At 36.1% G+C, this 22,233-nt stretch overlaps 1 protein-coding gene across 6 annotated transcripts in view; it reads left to right on the forward strand.

Moving 5' to 3' along the window:
• The window catches only part of VRK1 (VRK serine/threonine kinase 1), an 86,001-nt gene extending 70,075 nt beyond the window's left edge, over positions 1–15,926 (forward strand). For 5 of the 6 annotated variants that reach the window (XM_081292235.1, XM_081292233.1, XM_081292232.1 and 2 more), the window contains 2 exons: positions 11,069–11,159; positions 15,511–15,926. In XM_081292235.1, coding sequence (XP_081148361.1) covers positions 11,069–11,159; positions 15,511–15,542 — 123 coding nt within the window. In that variant the 3' untranslated portion in view covers positions 15,543–15,926. The remainder of the gene's footprint in view (positions 1–11,068; positions 11,160–15,510) is intronic. The other variant, XM_081292237.1, reaches the window with a different exon arrangement.
• The last annotated feature ends 6,307 nt before the right edge of the window (positions 15,927–22,233 follow it).

The raw sequence follows: 22,233 nt of genomic DNA on the forward strand, positions 1-22,233 counted from the left end.
AGGGCTGTTGATTGGACTCGCTTGACTTTCATCTCTAGGGAATTTTTTAGTAGATCTAGAGTATGGCCCTGAAATTTGTATTTTATTTTTTCAATTTCTGGCAGTATATATTATCCCTATGAATGATCTACACATATCTTCTTTCCTGTCACTCATTTTACCTCCCATTTTTAAATTTTTTTCAATTGTATTGTACTAGTTGTCCTTTTTCTCAGTTTCTCTTAAAACTTATCAACTATTGTCAGTTAAACCTCGACTGGTGCTCAGCCTGGAGCAGGTTACAAAGATTTGAATAGAGCAGCAGCCTTCCACTGAAAGTGTGCATCTTTCCTGCCCACCTGCCTATGTGCCTCTTCCCTGCTTTCTGACTTTACTATGAGCTAGCAGCTTTCCTCATCTGGGTCCTTTTCTCATGATGTGCTGCCTCACCTTGGGCCCAGGGCAGTGGAGTCAGCCGTCTGTGGACTGCTGTCTGTGGACTGAGACCTCTGAAACCATGAGCCCAAAATAAACTTTTCCTCCCCTAAGCTGTTCTTATTGGGTATTTTGGTCAAAGTCACACAAAAGCCAACTTAAAACAAACATTATTATAATTATTTTGGGAAACATATGTATGTATTTCACATTGGGTATATATGTAGTGGATTTCTGAGGCATACAGTTTATTTATGTTCAGTTTTTTAAGTGGATACTGCCAAGTAGTTTTTCCAAAGCTGCTCTCAGTTTATACTACCATCAGAAATCTATGAGAGTTCCAGTTGCTCACTGACACCAGCTATAGCATTATACTTCAGTTTACCCATTTTAACGTGTAAACTGACTTTTATGTAGTTTTAAGCTAATTTCATTGAAGAATATTGATTTTTGAGCACCTTTTCATATGCTTACTGACCTTTATCATCCCTTTTTTGGTGAAGTGCATTGTGATTCTTTTCCCCTTTAAAAATTTTTTCTTTTAATTTGTCAAAGTCAGGTACTTGGTATGTATGTACTACATGTACAACACTATCTTTTAGTATGTGGTTTATCTCTTCATTCTTTTAATATGGTGCCTTTTGATAAATAAGTTTTTCATTTTAATGAAGCCCAGTTAATCAGTCTTTTTGTTTAGTGCTTTTTGTATTCTACTTAGTGAAATTATGTCTACCTCAAGATCATGAAGATGATTTTACTCATCACATTTAGGTCTATAATTTGTTAGAAATTGATTTTTGTGCATGATATGAGTTAGTATGTGTCTCTCCCAACCCCCAGCCTGAACCACTTATCCAAAAGACCACTGCAGTGGGCACTCAGGTGGCTGTAGGTTTGGGACTTATTTCTGGATACCCCCTTCTGCACATGGGCCTGCTTATTGTTCTTTGTGCTAGTGCCATTACTTGTTTGAACTACTGGCTTCATGATTATATCCGCTGGCGTAAGTCCTCTAACTTTGTCGTTCTTTAAGATTGTCTTTGCCATTCTTGGTCCCTTTGCATTTACAGATGAATTTTAGAATCAGATTATGACTATAGATCTATTTGATAAGAACTGTCTCCTTTATAGTATTCTTTTGGGTGTGCATGTATGAAACTGTGTGTGTATGTGGGCACACACACGTAGAACTGGAGATGAAACCCAGGGGCATTCTACCGCTAAGCCACATCCTCAGCCCCTTTTATTTTTTTGTGACAGGGCCTCGCTAAGTTGCCTGGACTGGTCTTGAAATTGTGGTCCTCCTGCCTCAGCCTCCTAAGTCAGTAGTATCACATGTGTGTACTGGTCTTGAAATTGTGGTCCTCCTGCCTCAGCCTCCTAAGTCAGTAGTATCACATGTGTGTACTGACTCTCTCTTCTGTGAACATGGCTGACCCTATCTTTATTTAGCTGTTCTTTCATTTATCTCAGTTGTGTTTGTGGTTTTTCTATGTCTGGAGGCATCCTACACATCATCCATCTCTATCTTCTTCTAACAGCTTAATTATTATTTTTTCTGAGTTTCTGGGATTAATTCAAGCCTTTCCTTTGTGTCGTTCAGGCATCCGCTGGTTCTGCTGTTTTTCCTGTTTCTAACATGTGAGTACTGTGATGCTGACTGTTTTTTGTTCGACTCTACAGTTTCCTCCTTATGCCTTTGTTCTCCTGTTTTAAAAAGTCATTTCTTCCATCTTTTTAGCTTTTGATGCATTTTATAAACTATCCTTCCTTTTGGAGGGTGACATTTTCTTTCAGGGTGGAGCCTTCAGTAGTTGTTTGCATGCTAGAGAGTTCTTTTTGTCCTTTGGTGCTCTGATGTCATTGGCATGCTTTTTCTTTTGATCTTATTTATATTGAACAGGGAGTTTTATCTGGATTTGCCAGGTTATTGAATTTGTTAATCTTGGAATTTCCCATTTTATGAGACTGTTTTTCTTTTTTCCTAACAGTTTTGATTTGAGGACTCAGTATTGTTAGTTTGTTTTATTTGTCTAAGGGTGTGTGTTTGAGGAGGATCTGGTGAGCCATTGCCAGACTGTTTGGTCAGCCCGCCCTTAGTGGCTTCCATTCTCTTCCTAGTTAAGAGGCAAAATTTTGAGTCATTAACTTGTGTCATTTTTAGTAACCCACATTACCATATCGCCTCATGGCTTTAGTTCTTTATGTTTTCTTTCTTTTTCTTTTTGTTATCTGATGATTCCCTGATTGTTGTTGAAGATAATTAGTCTATAATGATTTCTATTATTTCGCTTTCTTTATCTAGACTTTTTTTTCTGCTGAGGGAGGAAAGCAAAATCTATGGTCTTGCTCTTGGTGGGTCTGTGGGAGTAGGGAGTATCTCCTTTTTTCAGAGGCTTTTCAAAGTCTTTGTTTTCCAAGCTGGCTAACTTTTTGCCTTCTAATTGAGAGGCACTGGTGGACAACTTGAGAATGGTGTTCACTCATATTTTGTTCCCTGAAGCTTCCTGGAAGGCTCTGGCAAACTGCTTGGTCATCACCTTCAAAGGTTGAGCTGTGAAGTTCTTCCACTTCTGCTTGTAGCTGAAATATTTCTGAAATATTTAGTGGTTATTTTGGGTACATTTCTTCAGGTTTTAGGTGGGAGGAAGCTGTGAAATGTTATCCCCCAAATGTCCTCAGTCATTTCTTTTTTTTTTTTTTCTTTTTTTTTTTTTTTTTTTAAAGAGAGAGTGAGAGAGGAGAGAGAGAGAGAGAGAGAATTTTTAATATTTATTTTTTAGTTCTCGGCAGACACAACATCTTTGTTGGTATGTGGTGCTGAGGATCGAACCCGGGCCGCACGCATGCAAGGCGAGCGCAGTACCGCTTGAGCCACATCCCCAGCCCCGTCAGTCATTTCTTTTTAAAAACATTTTAACTTTTGTGTGATCATTTAGAGTCTGAGTCTTTTTTCCACAAGAATGAATTCTCTTAACTCCTCACAGCCATTTCTCATATTAGAGTTGTCTGAGATTTTAGTTGTAGTTTTTGTTTTTTTGTATGCTGTGTATCATTAAGTTGATGAGTCTTACTGATATTTTTGTTACCAACTTTTTTTCTTGTTTTGTCCCTTCCCTTGGAATCAGTTTTCAGAGTATATGTTCAAGTAAGTTTTTTAAAAAAATATTTATATTTAGTTATAGGTGGACACAGTATCTTTTTTATTTTTATGTGGTGCTGAGGATCAAACCCAGTGCCTCATGCATGGTAGGCAAGCAGTCTACCTCTGAGCCACAACCTCAGCCCTCAAGTAAGTTTTTTAAAAGAACTTTTGAGTGGTAACTTTTCAAATCCTGTCTGTATTTGTTCTAGTTGAGTTATTTGGCCATGTATAGAGTTCTTATTTTTTAAGAAATTGCTTTGTTACCTGCTAGCATCCAGTTTTGTTGGTTCTGTTCCTTGTTGGATTCCTGTTTTTTTCTAGTGTTGAATCTCTCATTTTCTCTCTGTCCTGGCATTCTGAATTTCACAATAGTGTGTATTTCATATCTTTCCTGATACCTGGTGGCCCCTTGGTGTCTAAACACTTAATACCCATCTTTAAACTCTTGCAAACCTGACCTTGTCATGTGTGTACGGCTTTCTTTTCTTTTATCTCCCTTCCAAGGACCTCCTGCTGGAGGAGCTTGGGAACTGTGGAAGCTAGCTCTCTCCTCCGCATCTCCTGACTCTTCTTCAGATTTTTCTTTTCTGTCCTTAACATTATTCTGGGTGGGTCTGTGGGCTTCCTCTAACTCACTCATTTCATCCATCCTTGTTTTCAGTCATATATTTTTTTTTCTTTGGGGTATTGAAATTCCATCCCATGTCCTGGAGCATGCTTTACCACTGAGCTACATTCCCAACAATAGTAAAACAGTCATATTTTAAGGAAACTATTACTTTCTTTGCACCTCATCTTATTGTTTTACTATTGTAATGGTCTAAGTCTCTTGGAGAATAGCAATTATAAGCTTTTTATATTGACTCTCGGCATAGAGATTAGTTCTCTGTTAGAGTTTAGTATCTTTTTTGACTCTTTGATTTCCCAGATATTTGTCAGTCTATTATTTGATCATATTTTTTGTTGATTGACAAGTTTTAGTACTGCATTCTAGAGCCGAATTTGGAATGCCTGTGAACCTGTTAATGTAGTTTTGATTAACAGCCTCATTGACCATTTTTTCTGTGTAAGCAATGATATACACATGCCCTGTTTTGATGTTTGTGTATAATAAGTACCTTGCTATAAGAGATTATAGAAAGAAATTTTGTATCATACAAATGCCTTAAATGTTTCACGGGATGGGGGATTTATTTGTTGAAGTAATGAAGGGAATGCATTTATAAGATATGCTCAATATAAAATGAATCCATGTTTCTTTGATACTATGGCAAGTTCTTAGGGAATGTTAAACATTTCTGTGTCTTTAATGAGGGATGATTTTAAAGATTTTTTTTGTGTGTATGTGTGGAGATTTTCTGTTTTGCCTTTAAGATTGTTATGAGGATTAGAAGGGGTGTACTAAGTGCTTAGAGCAGCAGCAGGCACTTACTAGGTGTGCAGCAAATGTTAACTACATTATTACTGTGGTAATAATTATTTTACCCACATTTAAGTTTCCTCATCTTTCTGGTTTCTTGATGATAAGAAAATAACACATGGAATTTTTTTATTTGAATCTCTTTTAACACCATCTTTGGAACTAAGATTGTGTATTCTTAAATGTCCAGTTTATGAAGTAGGTATCAGATACATATGAATGAAGCTCAGCTTACCTTTTGCTTGGTGAGCATATGTGCTGTAGATCATTTTAGATAGTAAATGACTATAAATTGGTAAAGGTTGATTTTGCAATGAAAGAGAAAATGGTGATTACTGTGAAATAAAGACTCCAAAGTGTAGCTCCATCTTACTTAAGTTAAAAGCATGTGTCAAATTAATGGAGTTCCTCCTGAAGCTGTTGATTGGTAAAGGATACTAGCAGTTGACACAAGGCAGATTTTCTGTCTGCTGTCTTCTGCCTGTGTGTTTAAGGACTAGGTGTTTGGGAGATATGGATTTATTGAAGGAAGATCAGTCAGTCTCTTTAAAAATAGTAATTCTACTATAAATCTATGTTTTCTAAGAATCTTGTTCACAAATGACTTGAGATCATTTAAATTCCCACTACCGTATACTGTTAGGTTTTCATTGAAGTATTTTTCCATATAAATATTAGCTTCCTTGGTTTAGCTTTCAACACCTTATTTTTATTAATTCTTATTTTGGGTATTCTCCAGAGGAATTGGTACTGGTAATAGGACATCAACACTTTAAACTTTAGGTTGTTGGCTGAGCATTTGTGTAGTACTCTATGTTCTGTCAGGACTTAAATTATTCTATGCTTTCTTAAAATATATGTAGGTAGTTATGTGTCAAACACTATGCTAAACTCAGTGAGGGTTCTGTATACTTTGTAGCTTCCACATGAGACACACCCATTCAGAATGATGAAGCCAAGTCTCAGAAGAGGCCAAGTGACTTGCCCTGGGTCATGCAATATTACTATACATTCATATATATTCATAGAGCATTTGGGGGGGGGTCATAGAAACTCAAGATACTTAAAAATCCACCCCACCCCCATCTCTTCTAAAGTACTTGGTTTTAAGCATAATCCTAAATGTAATGAAGACATAGCTAGCTGCCCATTTGCCTTTCTCCATAAATTGTCCTTAAAACATCTTAATTTCACTCAAAGTTTTTGACATCAGTGGTGTGACAAATAGATGTCCAGTTGATTCTGACAAATTAGTCTTCTAGAGCTTGATTCATTGAATCTCTAGAAACATCTTTTAGCTTGTTAAACTACCATAAGTTTGCTCATGTTGAAGTTGCATGGTCCTTGTGATGTGAAAAGGCCATTGTTGCCAATAAGTTGGATTTACTGGTTTCAGAAGTGCTGCTGGAAGATCTTTCTAGGTTGTGGTTGCTGTTATATGAAATTTTGATGAGAGTACATTCTGCTGCCTGGCACTCTTCTGTAGGTCATGCAGTCGAGGCATGGTATTTTCTCAGCTTTTGTGCTCCTTAACACCAGAACAAGTCCAGGAGGCTCTGAAGCAGCTTTCTCTATCAGTTAGCCAAACTAAAGGAATACAGTAGGCCTTAAGAGAAGAGGTAGGCAAGTTATGACTGCATGTGAAAACAGTGCTCCTACTAACCAGTTTCATCCAATATGGAGGGACCAGGCAGTGCGACAGCCACCCACGTGTCTTCTCATTTACTTGTTCTGAAAGACTTTACAAATGCATCTGTATTTTTAGCTGCTCTCATATGGATTAGTGGTAGTTTTGGGTGTACAATTTTCAGATAATTATAGTAAATTCTTCATGGTATTAAAGAGTGAGATAGTGTGAACTAATAAAGAAAGTTGATATTCTAAACTTATAACAAAGTTTAGAATATCAACTTTCTTTATTAGTTCAAGTACTAAACTCTTTTCCCCAGAACTGCTAATAGTTAGCACATTACTCGAGTTACATTTTCTCTTCCCACCTCCAGAGTCGATAACTAAAAGTATTGACAGGACAAAGATCTAAATGTAAACAAACAACAAATGAAACAAACAAAATCAAGGGTTGACTATGAAGCCATGTATGGGTCCATTTACACATGGATTGATACTCACAGAATGAAATTTTATGTAAGTGGGATTACATTGTACTCTTTGCCTGTGTTCAGAAGGAGATCAGTACTATTTTGGAAGAAAATTTTTAATATTTCAGTCTTCATCACTGAGCTCATTTAAAAGAGCAAAGCACTTCAGTGCTTTCTAGCAAAATATGTTTAGATTATTCTTCAAATTCACATGTCCTTCTTTATAAGTCACTTACTTATTTCCTAACCTGCTTAGCATCTTTTTATATCTTATAATTATATTTAATCTTTCCATGCATTTCTTACAACATATCTGTAATTATTTAATGTTCATTCAAATAATAACAGTTTTTGTGAGATTCAGGGTAAGATATTGAAATCATCTCTTTATTAAAACACTAGTTGACTAGTTGCTCTGTGGGTAAAGATCCATGGATATTTATGTATCAAACCTGTGCTAAGTTCAGCAAGGATTAGAAAAATGAGCAAAACAGTCCTTTCCCAAGAAGAGCCATACATAGGAGGAAGATTCTACAGAGGGGTGTGAAGATCATCAAGAAGTACACACATCTGTGCACTGTACCTGTTTGGAAAAAATGCATTGAAGTCACAACAATGAGAAACTGCTGCTCCATACTAAAAAGTCACATAGGGAGGCAGCATAGCTCTGTGGAAAGGATAGGGAGCTCTGAGTTCTAGTCTTTTTGCCACTGCCAACTGAGAAACTCTGAGCAAATTTCCTCTGGCTTTCTTTTCTTTCCCCAGTTTTTCCTGTCCAGTGGACTTTAACTAAATCTTCTAGTTTGTAAATATTGTGTTTTAAATCATGGATTTGCTTTCCCTTCATCGAAAATACAACCTGTATTTTCACTGTTTTCAGATACTTTTGGGCAATGAATATCCTATTTTTAGTTATTATTAAGGAATATAGTAATAATTTGTAAATTGTCTATATTTGCATGATGATTTCAAATGGACTTAATCAAATAAGATTAAATAATTAGAGCAGTCACATAATTTATATTCAGAGTTCTTTAACACATGTGCAATACCAAACATTTATAAATATTAGGTTGTCAATTCTGTTATAAAAATAAATATGTATGATTTTGGAATAAGGGGAGGGGAATCCCATCAACACTGCCAGGGCACTCAAGTCTCCTTTGGATGTAGCTGTGGGTCTGATAGACTTTTCCTAGAGACTACCAAGAGCATTTGGAGGTAATCTTTTGGTGCTTGACTTGGAAAGCAGAGAATTGGTCTGGGGGTTTGTTTTTGAAGATTTTTGTTCTTTTTTTCCATTGAAACAGATTTATTGGTCTCCAGTCAGTGTTGAGACCATCAGTACATTATCAGTCTAAATTTATTTAGCTGGTTTCTCTTCCTTTTTCTAAATGGGAAGTGAGAAGCTCCTAATTAACTAAATTTTAACCTAGAATATTTGTATACTCAGAAATATAATGTGTAATATGTATATTAATGCCCTTTGAAATAAACCTAATTTTAACGATATGATGTTCCCAAAATACCCTATTCTGAGTGTATTTTATAAGTGATTCTTATGTATCATACAATGTTTTGGTTTCATTTATTCATGCAAGTAAAAGCACTTTTGAGGCCTGGTATAGAATGTGACAGAATCAGAGATTGGTGTAGTCACTTTGTGAAGCTGTTCTTCCATTTGAAGGGAACAATATTGTGTACTACTGGAAACCTAAGCATGGTGACACATCATGAAAAGAGGCATTTGGAGATACTTGGAAGAAAGCCTACAGCAAGTTTTTGGAATTTTACTCATCGCCTTATAAAATGAATAACATACTTAAATACTATTAAACTTGAAGAACTTTGGCCTTTTCTGTTGGTCTTTGACCATTGGTTCTTGCTATCAGTGTTACATATGTTATCAGAAAAGTTGGGCAGGCGATACCTGGCCAAAATGTAGATCCAGTCTTGAAGCACAGGTGTTCCTTTTGTTAGTTGAATACTGTCTGATTTTCATTCCTATGTAATTTACCTGCTTGGAGATTAAGAAAGCTCCTTTTTATTAAATAAGCTTGAAAATAAGATGAATGCTCTAGGTTCTTGGGTAGAAAATATTGGATAGCTCCCTTTATAATGAGTATTTAAAAATCTGCCCTCCCCAAACTGGAAAATGCATTCTCTCTTGTGTGGAAAGCAATATAGTACTGAAATATTCCTCCTTAATTTTGGTCTGAACGAACAAAAGTGTCTGTGTTTATTCCTGCCTAATGCATCACAAATCTGCTGACATGCTAACCTTGGAGTCTTGGCTGGCGTTAATCAGGCCTGTGCACCGGCAGGCAGGATGCACCTAATGCACTCCATCAGTGCAGCTTGCATATGGAAGTTCTCACGGGGGAGCTGCCCTGTGCCAGCCGAGGGTTACCTGCCCACTGCAGTTATTGTATGTAATTATCGAACCAATCTGTTCAGCCCAGCAGGGTTTAGATGGTAATCATGAAGCAACACTTTGGAAAAGAAAGATGTAAGGCACTCTCTCCTTCTCTCATCAGTTATGTGAAGTTATAACCACTCTTAGAGCTATTTTTGAGAAACAGTACCTCCATATACAAATCGGCTAAATGAATGCCTTTTAAAGTTTAAGATTAGTCAAGTTGTTGTTTTTGTATCTGTGAAGAATTTTCTTTAGGGACATGGTGGGTGTCTCTGAGTTCTGATCTTTTTCCACAGCCACCTTAAGCATGTTTTGAAACAGTGGGATTAATTGTAATACCTAGATAATAACAGTTCTGACCATTTGTGGGGTTTAAGATGATGTAGCTTGAATAGAGTTCAGCTTTCTCATATAGTTCTCTGTGGAAAAGAACCCACTGTTGCCATTAGGAGACAGAACAATGTGCTGTCAGCAGGTATTGTCTTGTTTTATAGCGATATACAAAATGGCCTGCAGCAAGGAACGCTCTGAGATAGAGTCTAACTTCATATTAATTGTTAGGAAATATAAGTGAGGACATTCTGGTGCATCGTGATTCTCTGAAATTTGGGACATATCAGATAATTTCCTAAATGGTACAAACTTATTTTAAGTAACTTACAGAAGCTCTGAATTAAAATTTGGATTTTTACCCATTTAAATTTGAAACTACATGGGACAAAGTTATAAAAAATACATTTTATACTCATGACAAATGTTCCTTGTTAATTATATATAATAGAGAGATTAAGTAACTTAAAAGCTTGACATAGGACTGGATTAGCTGAAAATGTTTTAATGATAGAATGTAATAAGAGGAAATTGAATGAATATTTGGGAAGAATGGATGGTAACACTCCTAAGTAACACCCAACCTGGAAGATGAATAGTGGTTTTTGAAAGTTTAGGAAAGCTTCATACTTTTAAGGTTGTTCATTCACAGTAAAGCTTAGGACCTTCATATTTAAACTTTTAATAAAAAGTACTCTAAAAAAGAGAATTTATTAGAAATTTGTCATTATTGATTCATGAGTATGATTTTATCACCAGTGTTGGTGTTGTGTAACCACTGATACAATATGTGAGGTAAGGTGTGTATTCTTCCATTTTTCAAGTAGCTACCCTTCCCCTTTCAGCCCCCACCCCTGCCACATCTGAAAGTGAGAAGCATGACTATCATTGGCCTGAGTGGTGACAGCAAATTTGTAAAACATTTCATTTTGAAAGTGAGTTTCTTTGATCATCCTGATGGTCAAACATAGCTTTCAACGGTGAACTATATTAAATATGAAAACTTTGAGGTGGATAGAACAAGTATGCCCATCATCCAGACTGTGTAGCCGGAAGTTCTCTTACTCCCCTTTTGTTCCACTTCCCATTCCTTCTCTTAAGTAGTAACTACCCTGAAATTATAAAGATTCTTCCCATATGTTTTGACATAGCCACACTGATATACATTCATGTAAATACTAATTTATGATAGGTTTGTATATTTACTAATCAGACTGCGTCTCTCTATTTTTATATGTAAGAAGAGAAAGAAAGAAATAGAGGAAAGCACTGAATCTAGTGTTGAAGATATGGAATGCTCAAATATACAGACAGAGGAGGCCGCACAAACCCGTAAGTTGAACAGTTTTGCATACCTTCTGTATTAGGCACAAAGATGCGTTATTTGGGTTATATAACATTTTGATTTTATTACAAAATATATAAATCTTATATTTGCATAGCACGTATCACAATGTCTTCTATGCACACATTATCTTATTATTCTTAACATTGGTCATAAATTTGGGACTGGGAGTTGGCACCAAGCAATTAAATGGCAGAACTGTTGTGAAAGGGCAGGAGGTAGAGGCCAGAACTCTTTTAACTCTCTGACCAGTAACTTCTACTCCCTCCCACTGATCCACATACCTGGAGAGAAAAATGAAGGTCAGGAGTCAGTACTGGCTTAGCACACTTGCAAACTTCTTGCTGAGTTGCCTGGTTAGTCCCCATGAAGCCTGCCAATTCTCTCTCAAGTTAGGAGGCAAGGAAGAAGCATTACATTGTCAGCTTTCAAAGCCCTTGAGGCAAAAGGCAAGGTCTGAAGTCATTTCTTAGGTGGCTGATAAACTGGGCTGAAGGCACTTCTGATAATGGAGTACCTCCAGAAATGACATTCGCAGAGCAGCATATGCAAGGGCAGGACTCAGTGGACTTTGTCTCACATGTGCAGTCAGTGTGCTCCAGGTTTCAGGAGAGATGTTTGCCTGAGTAAGGGAGGAAGAGAGTCAGTTCTGCCCAGAAAAACTTTTTTTTCAAGATTTCTCTCCTATCTCATTACCTTTTTATTATTTGTTGATTCTGGACTATTTCTTGATTTCTAATGCAAAGGCTTATTTTTGGTAAAAAATTTTTGGTAAAAAATTCATTATAGTATAAATGTCCCATTGACTTAAGGCAGTGATGGATTTTACTTTTCCCTTTGATAGTTTCCCTGGTGTCTTTGTATGGAAAGCAAAATATTCAACTTTCAGAGAGAGTCATCTTTGTCCTGATTGATTTTTTTTAACATTTTCTTTATTATATGTTGTGCTTAGAGCCTATCTGCATATCTGCATTAACTGAGAACCATGAGGTATCTGAGGAGGCAGTCTATAACTTCACTCTGGAGGCTAAAGGTTTTGAAGTGGTCCCCCTTTTTTTCTGTTATTTGCTGTTTTTCCTCCCTCCTCCCCTGTCTTATTCATTTTGTTGTTAGGAAGTGAGGCGCCTCAAGGAGCAACTTATGGAAGCCTGTCTCAGCTAGAGGCTAGCAGCAGCCCCTGTGACAGTGAGTGGGAACCAAGTTAAGGAGCACTGATAAAGATAGGGTAATATGCTTACTTTTCAAAATCCCTTACATTTTAAGACTGGTGTTTTTGGTTTAGGAAGGGTGCATTTTTCTAGTTAAGGCTGCTGCCCAGTAAGACTTAGGCTTGCAGGCAGAGTCACAGCTGTGTGTGGGAAGACTCAGGCTTCTCTTAACCACCTGCAGGCCATTGTTACCTGAACTTGGCTTAATGAACACCAGAGGTATTTGTTTTGATAAGTGATTTTAAATTCTAGTAAAATATGAAAAATGTTTTTAGTGCCTGAAATTTTAATATAAGGTCCTCACATTGATAGTTTTTCCTATAAGAAAATATATTAATATTTTTATTTTATTAATGAGAAAAGAGACTAGACTCATAGATAATTTAAGGAGAACAGTTTAGATTTTTTGATATAACTTAAGATAATAAAAAATGATCAAATTTCCCCTTATTCATATAAACTCTGAATTGCTTTATTTAATTTTTAAAAAATTTTCCCGTTGTAATTCATTTTTTGCCTAAAGTGCAAGTCAAGGTATTTTACTTTAAAAATACTCATTTAAGAGAAATATTATTTGGAATGGTAAAATGTGATTGCTTTTGAGCAAAAAGAAGGAAAAAAAGTTATAGGCACATATAAATAAACGTGTGTGTGTGTGTGTGTGTGTGTGTGTGTGTGTGTATTCTCAGTTTAATGTAACTTGAAGGAGTAAGTCTGATTTTTAAAAAAAATTTTAAAGAAATATATAATACAATTCAGTGAATTTTGTGTTTTAGGGCTTTAAGATTTTGTGTCATAATCATGTTTCAAGAATAGGTACCTCTAACAGCAGCTTTAGAAATGTCAGTTTCTTCATTAACAATTTTATTTTCAAACACAATTTATGGTTTACAATATGGTAAGAGATTTTTCTCACTGTGTGATCTTTCAGAATGCTGTGCCTAGCAAAATGGGAGCAACTTTCCTTTAATATCTATTTAGACCATTTTAAAAACATGTATAATTTTCTTGATACACCTAAGCTCATTTTGAATAGCTGGAGGTCCATTGTGTGAGAACATACTCTGAAAGCTTTCCGCACCGGCATTGTGGGGGCTTTCTCAGAAAAAGAGAGGGGTGATGGGGTGGTTTTCAGGAAGAACAGAGGCCTCTAATCCTTTTATTTTTATGCAAGGCATAATTTTTACCAATTGAGAAAATTTGGTTATTTGCTGCAAGTAATTTTCCCCATTTACAGAATGATAAATCTTAAAAAAAAAAAGTGCATATTCTGGCATTTCAAAACTATGCCAATATTTTAGAATTGTACTAAAAATTAGTTAATGTAACCATGATATTTATGGCTAGTATACCATGTCTCTCCTGTTCATAAAATGGAAATTACTCTTGGTGTTATTTTTGAATTATCATGGGTTTTTATCCATTCCTGAGATTTTTCGGGAAGGAATGACTGGTCAAGAAATACATGTTTTTAAAGGCACCCTACAAAGAAGTTTCCCACTTTTTTTTTTTTTTACTGTCTTAATTATACAATTATAGAAGAGTATTCTAAACTAATATGTTATTTTTCAAATACCAGATTTTACACAGATCTTATGACCTATCGTCATTAATAGTGTATTATGAAAATAATTATGTTTTAACTTAAAGAGAAAAGAAAACAGACTATTCTATAACAATCAGAATTGAGTATTAGGGAAAATGTTGAATTAATAATACAACAGAGTCTCCAAGGTGCTTCATACTAATTACATAATAAATTCAGGGTAGCAATAGCATTTTGATTTGCTGGGAGAAACTTTAGACCGAAGCTGGTAAGCAGTAATATTTAAGAGCAAAATGTCAAATTAGGACATTAATGAGAATAGTGCTATTTGGATATAGCTGTATTGTTCTTTGTAATGTGCCCATAAATTCAAAATTTATGGAAATTTTTTAATTGATTTGTATTGATTAATCAATTGACCTTGATTTTTGTGATACATCATTTTGTCAATCTCACAACCAGAATACTTCCAATTTTTGATGTAAAATTAACTTAAAAATTCTTGAAATACAAACCTAAAAATCTGCTGTGGTGTAATTTTAATAGAAGGCTATATCACAAAAACTTAAGGAAAAAATCTCAAGTTCTTAATTCAAACACTGTGTATTTTAAGTGACAAGAAAAAGGGTAATTTATATAAATTTAAAGTTTGCTGTAATTGAAATGTATGGTAATTGAATAAACTGTAACTTGCCGAAGTAACATGTTACTTTTTAAATTGATCTTCCAGTTAAGTAAGTAAATAAACCCACAGTAAGAAAACCTTTAATAGTAAGAGACTATTATTATATACATGGTAGAAATTTTGTCCCAGACTAGAACATGTTGTGTCCTTTTCAGAAAAGAAATATAGATCTCTTTGCTGTTCAAAGTGTTCACTGATAAATCAGGAATTGCAAGGCTATGCCTCGCTCTGGTGCCATTGCTCTGTTTAGGGAGAAGTAGGAGGCCTGGGAAGGAAATGGCAGCACTAGGCAGTGTGGCCTGGCTGCAGCAAGCCTCCAGCAGCCCTGTTTCTTTCAGCTGGGGTGGAGGGCCAGGGATTGTCACTGGAGACTTAGAACAGCATCAAACATGATGCTTGTCTAGGAAACCACTTGACTGGGAGCCGTGTGATTCCCACTTGATTCCCAGTGGGAAAGGTTTTTATTCTAACCTAGTCTGGTGCTTAAAGAGCACAGGTGAAACTTTAAACCCCAAATCCCTGGCATGCTTCGCCTTCTCATTTACCCCTAGGCAGTGGGTGTTTGTTGCTGTAGTTTATTTACATTTGGGGTCAGTATTTTAAATTTGGGGGAGAACTATTTTAGTACCAATGTAAGTTGGATGTGTTTTTACCAGTAGAAGAGTTCTTAATGCAGATAGACTTTGCTAGCATATTTTTTGACATATTAAAAGAATTAAAATAATTTTCTAAGATTTTTATGATGTTGAGTTGTACCTTCTGTGGAGATTTCATCCATAAACCGATCATCAGAGTCGATTAGATTTTAAAGTATTAATAGCTGTAGATAGAAGTATTTGTACGTTTGTTCTTTTGCTTATATAAATTAATGATTTAAATTTCTTTGATTTCTCTTCAAGGTTCAAGAACCAGAAAGAAAGTCCAGAAGTAAATCAAATGCAGTGAACCAACTTTTTTTTCCTTTTCATTTGACTTTTTTTCTCCTTTTCTGTTTTAAGTTTTATTTTCATGGGAGTGTTGAGGGGTGGGAATAATAATTAAATACCTATGTCTTTGAAAAACAAACTTTTTTTTAAATTAAAATGAACCCTTGTACAGTTTATTAAAGACTAGTTTATGAAATTCCAAAATCTTCAGGTTTGCTCTTTAAGCTATCTCAGTCTGTGTGTGCATGAAGTTTTAGAGTACATAGAAGAAAAATTACCATGAAAATACACTTTTCTAATCATGTGCATTTCTCAGAGTGGACAGAAATGTTTGTTGGAGTCTTCATTTTTAAGGAAAATTTAAAATAAAGGTCTCATTATTTGCTTGGTATAAATATGTTTTTTTTGTGTGTGGTGGTAAGGTTTGGTTTGTATTGATTTTTGTTGTTGTTCTCCATAATGTTTATTGAGCACCTGCTGTATGAGACATGAGGTGCACACAAGGGCAAGGGCTATAAAAACGTGCAGTAGGGCACAGTGTATTTATGAGAGAGAAAACACACATATTTGAAAATTAGATTATAGAAGAATGGTATGAGTATGTAAGCCATCTGACAAGAAAATGGGATAAATGATCACATGGGACACTGTCACAGATTGTGTAGAGCCTGGTTGCCTTTAAGGAACTCCTGTCTACCGGATATATTCATTCACAGGAGATGATTTTCTTAACAAGTTTTATTTGTGCAGCAAATGATATTTGTACATCAAACCAAGCACTATAAAATTTCAGTGATTAGAGATTTTAAGGTGTAGAATATTTGACTTGTCTTGGGAACAGAACCTCAGAATTTTAATATTTATGAATAATTCCAAGATATATTTCTCAATGTTTACTTTGTTAGAAAATTGGGATCAGACATATTCTCCAGTGGGTAGAACACCTTATCACCTGTAGCATATTCAGTGTTTTAAAGTAGTGTGTGGACACAGTCTTATTTAAATGTTGAAGTATTTTAACAAGTATTCAAAATATTACTGGCACATTAAGGTGTTGATTTCTCTTCAGCTTAGGACAAGCCTAAAATAGATATTTGAGTTTTTAAAAAGTGAATTGATATAGAAACATAATAAGTTTGTAATAATACAGGTGGGGTATGGCATACCAAAAATTTTCAAGGTTGTACCAAGTTTGAGAAACTGAACCAACACAAAGACAATAACTTTTGGTTCTCCAGTGTAGAACTGTCATGTGAAGTTGTCATGTGAAGTATTTGTCCCTATAATGGGCAGATATTTTTCAATGCAAAACAGATCTGCACAGTTTTTTTAAATCAATTTTTTAATGCCTCTCAAAGGTATCGAGTTATGTGTCTTTACAGAAGAGAGAATTAAATTTTGGGCAGGGAGTCCTACTTCCTGTAGAATGTTGGATTTTAGTACTGTTCAGTGTTATGGGCCCAAGTTTATTTGTAACACCTAAATCAACTCTCAAGTTCTGTTTTAAACACATTGATGCTTAAAATAGGATAAAATGTGTGTGATGTGTTTTTGTATATATGCTGTAGCCCTTTTTATTTTTCAAAACACAAAAACATAGCAAAACGTGTTGGTTAAACATTAAGAAAACAAATATTTCATCACATATTGTTTTAAACAAGTGCTGACATTTTCTCGAATGTTACTGTATTGGCAGGGCTACAGAAGTTAATGCAAAACTACTATCCATGCTAGCCAGTTTTATGTATCAGCCACAGCCCCTGTCCTGCTATTCTTTTATTCCCTACTGTGCACTGGATTTTCCTCCACCCTTTATTTTTAAGAAGTGGCTAAGCAACTTACTTGGCATTCAGTGGTAAGCGTTTTTCCTTGCCTTTTTCAGTTCTTTAGTTCTCCCCTCACCCCCAATATCCTGCATTATTTTTATTTTCTTTCTAAGAAGTGGATTTCTATTTTTTGTGTCCCCCCCCCCCGCAGTCCAGCCTCCATATTCTAACCTGTCATAACACCACTGTGTCCTGCTTTGTCTGCCATTTTCTTGGGTCCTTAGTGAGCTGAGGTTTTCTAGTCTGTTGAGGATCACCACCTGTTCCAAACTCTTGTCCCACATGATAGAATTTATGTGTGCTGTGTGTTTTCTAGAAAGCAGCTGGTAAGTCTTTGATAACTAACTAAAGCCCAGTGTAAAGTAGCCTCTTGGTGTTCTTCAACAGTTCTTCTTTGTATTTCTGAAGACAAAATGCCAGTACAGCAGAGCTATAAAACTCTGATCATTTCTTTGAATTAATTAAGTGTGCATCTAAAGACCTAAGTTCCATAACAGTAAATTAGTGTTGAAATATAAATAATTTATGTGTTGGTGTGTAATCTATCTATATGCCATTGAGAGTTCTTATTCTTTAAAATCCTATTTTCAATGTTCTGTATTCTTCTGATTATCATGGTGTGTTAACAATCTGTGGTTGTCGTAGAACGTTGAAAACATATAGACAAGTGTCAAGAGGCAAAACAGCTTTACTACCACCCACAGGCAACCACTATTAGTGTTGTCAGTATTTTGACACATTTTCTTCTAAACTTTTCTATACACTTTATCTACTTTAAATACTTTATGTAAAGCTAATATTCTGCTTTTTAAAACTAACATGAAATACTTTTCATGTAGTTACAGATACTTTATGAATATAACTTCTATGTTTTATTTTTTTTTTCTCATGGGTGTATGATGCTTTCATGACTGTTTCCCTAATATTTAACATTGAAGTTATTTTCATTTTTGATACATTATAAATAATTCTTGAACAAAATTAGGTAGAAATCTTTGTCAACATAATGAATATTTCCTTAGATTTAAAAAAGTGAACTGCTGGGTCAAAGACTGAAATGGATACATGTTCTCAAATTATTTTATAAAAGTCTATCTGTTAATGCCTTGACCAGTAAATTGGAGAGCCTAAAACTTACGTTTTATCTTAAGTGCTGTGGACTGAATGTTTGTGTTCTCCCCAAATTCATGTTGAAGGCTGATTCCCAGGTGATGGTAATAGGAGGTGGAGCCTATTGAGTCATGAGGGCAGGGCCCCTCTAGGGATTAGTGCCCACAGAAGACAGATGATCTCTCTTCAACACATGGCCATCTGCAAAAACCAGGATATGGCCCTCCTCAAGAGTAAATCTGCTGGTACTTTGAACTTGGATTTCCCGGTGTCTAGAACTGTGAGAAAGGAATGTCTGTTGTTTAAATCATCAAATCTGATACTTTGTTATACCAGATTGAACTAAGACAGTTATTTTTATTTGATAAGGTAAATTTTGTTAGATTGCTAGTGAACCTGAACGATTCTTTATTTATATACTAGACATTACAAAAATTTTTGTAAATTTTTTATAGGTTTTCTTTTTTTTTAACTTTTATTTTTAGTTGTAGATGGACACAATACCTTCATTTTATTTATTTATTTTTATGTGGTACTGAGGATCGAACCCAGTGCCTCACACCTATGTGCTAGGCAAGTGCTCTTCCACTGAGCTACACTCCCAGCCCCATCATTCTATTTTTTTTCCTTGTTGTGTTAGTATACTGTTTATATGATAATGACCTTAATTAACCCTTTGTCCTATTTGTTGCTGACTTATTTTTTCCTATTTATTTCCTCTTGGATATGGTTATAGTTTTTATAAAGATTAGTATTTATTTATTTGGTGCCAGGGATTGAACTCAAGGGCACTTGGACCCTGAGCTCCATCCCCGGACCTATTTTGTATTTTTATTTAGAGATAGGGTCTCACTGAGTTGCTTAGTGCCTCACCATTGCTGAGGCTGGCTTTGAACTTGTGATTCTCCTGTCTCAGCCTCCTGAGACCCTGGGATTACAGGCATGCGCCACTGCACCCAGCATGAAGATTAGTTTTATGGCTTTAATCTATTGATCTTTTCATCATAATTTTGCCACCATTTTAAAATATTTTCTATCCTGAAATCAGAAATATTTACTGTGACTTTTTTTAGACTTTTTGTTTTAACAATTCTAATTTTGCAGCCTGTGTGGGATTTATTTTGGTGTGTGTATGCCATGAGGTAAGGCTCACATGGAAAGGAGCAAACCAGTACTGCAGGAATAAACCATCTGCCCCACCCACCTGCATACTGGCTCGTGGTGCCTGCTGTGTTCATCCTGAGTTCTACCAGGGTTTGTTTTTGGACTGTTTCATTTCATTAGGCCAGTACCACACTGATTTAACTAAGGCCATTTACTTTATTATTTATTATCCAAACTGCATTAACAGAAATCACAATGAAGAAATTCATTTATGGCCTCACCACTACTACAAAAATCACACTCTTGCCCTTTGGCTAGGTTATTCCTACCTTAGTTTCTAGCTTTATAAGTTTTCATAGTATAGTAGTTGTATGGATAAAATTTTTGTAATTTTTTTTTAAAGATCCATGGGTTATTCTGAGCCCCCTCATTCATTGAGCTCTATGATACAGAGATGTTCAAGGCACACTAAAGAAGAAATGCTGTAAAAAGGTCTTTATAAATACAGCCCTTATACCAGGTGCTATGGTGCACACCTATGAGCCCAGTGACTTGGGTGGCCGACACAGGAGGATTAGAAGTTTGAGGCCAGCCTCAGCAATTTAGCAAGGCCCTAAGCAACTTAGACCCTGACTCAAATTTTAATAATAATAATAAGGCCGGAGACCTGTCTCAGTGGTTAAGTGCCCGAGTTCAGTCCCCAGTACCAAAAAAATTAAATAAATTTAAAAAAAATAGAGCCTCCCAACTTATTTAAGTTTGATCTTAATTAGAATGGTATTCTGAAATATCATAAATATGAGTGGGGGTGATCTGTAAGATAATGCTTGTGCTTATTGTACAAAAACAGGAAGTTGAGGAGTGAATCCAGAGTAGAAGGGGTGGTAAGGTGAACAGTAGTGAAAGGTGATTACAAGTGAGTAAAACAAGCAGCTTTTAACACTTGGGCAATTGTTTCTTTAAAATGGGAAAAATTGCTGTGCTTAATATTCTCTCTGACCTCCACTTGACCAAAAATGAGTACAGAAGTTCATGATAGTCCATGGTATAATCCTCAGATCCAAGAGGCCCAGCATACTTCCTCAGGCTTTCCCTATAAGGGACCCATTTATTATCCAAACTGCATTAACAGAAATCACAAAAGAAGAAATTCACTTATGGTCTCACCACTACTACAAAAATCACACCCATATGGGCTAGTGCTTAAGAGTATATCAACTGAAGGGCCCCTTAACCCTAAGGACTGGGAAGTCCTAGGACAGTGACTGCCCAGGGGAAGTTACAATTGGTAAGTACATACTGATTCTATTAAGTTGCCTGTAAAGAAAGTAGAGAGTAGTAGTTTACTTCTTGATCTTTTCTGGAGGTAACTGGGCCCTAGCACCAGCGCACAAAGCACAGAAAGCTCTTCATCCACAGTATACATTGCACACTTAGGGCTGGCTGTATATTGATGTCCCTGGAGGTGTTTGAAAGGTGAAGGAGATGCCAGAGAGAGGGATGGCACACAAGAGGTGTGTCTTGAAGATCTCTACAAAGACTTCTCATGTTCTAGACATGCAGCCCCCACAAAAGCCTACACAAACTCCGTTCTCTTGTCTTCATTTATTACATTATTATTTTTATTTTTATTATCACATTAACTGGTGTAGGATATTTTGGTGCTAACGAGTCAGTTCAACTGGGGAAATGTCCCCATCTTGGTCTGCTTGACATTGAGTTGCAAAGGTATATATCTGGGCTCTGTGTCACCCTCCACCCCCTGGCAGCCCAAGTTTCAAGTACAATCCTTGGCAGATATCTAAAAGCTTGTGACAACCATTTATAATCTGCAGAAGGGTCCTTTAGACATTTCTTATACACAGTTGTGGTGAGTTTTCCCCTTTTTCTGAGTTCCGAAGCAGGCTTTTGAATGAAGCTATGTTCTGGATGCTGCACTCTCAAAGTAAGTCTTAGATATGTCAGGCAAAATGTTCAGCAAACACAGGTGGCTGAAATGACATCAAAATGGTTTCCAAGACCCTGTCTTGTTCCTGTAGAGGTCAGAGAAACCACAGCCTACAAAAACACAATTTGAGGTCAAGAATCCCAAACACCTGCTGTTCCCAATGAACTGTGTGATGCACATAGAAAGTGTTTGGAAGGGAGGGTCAAGCTAAGTGAACAGTCATGATAATACCTGGTTGGTCTTTTAGTGACAAAATTGAGGGGAAATATGAAACTTTAAAATGGGAGGTGGTTTTTTTTTTGGTGTTATTGTTGATATCCCTATTTGAATGTAAAGTCCCTAACACAAAAGAATCGAGCTGCCTTTAGACTGCATTTACTGCTCTTGATGACTCCAGTTGTGTGTAAATATTAGAAAACAGCAGGGTCCTGCATTCCAAGAATCACTTGAGCAGTGCCAGGAAGACAAGTGTCCTTACTGGTATTGTAGTCATGCTCCCCGCTCTCCTGCTGTTTCTAATCTGTGCGCACAGCCGTGAAAAAACTGGACTGACATTTACAGGCACAGCAGGGAGACACTTGACGAGGGAATGTTAAAAGACTCCAGTACCTCGATTCAAAGTGGCCACCATGCACGCTAAATCTTCACAGGAGAGCTTGGCTGCACTCGCCATGCCATGATGAGGGCATCTGTAACGAAGCAAAGGAG

The sequence above is a fragment of the Spermophilus citellus genome, assembly GCF_964194105.1.
Source record: "Spermophilus citellus genome assembly, chromosome: 4".
In the NCBI taxonomy this organism is placed as follows: domain Eukaryota; kingdom Metazoa; phylum Chordata; class Mammalia; order Rodentia; family Sciuridae; genus Spermophilus; species Spermophilus citellus.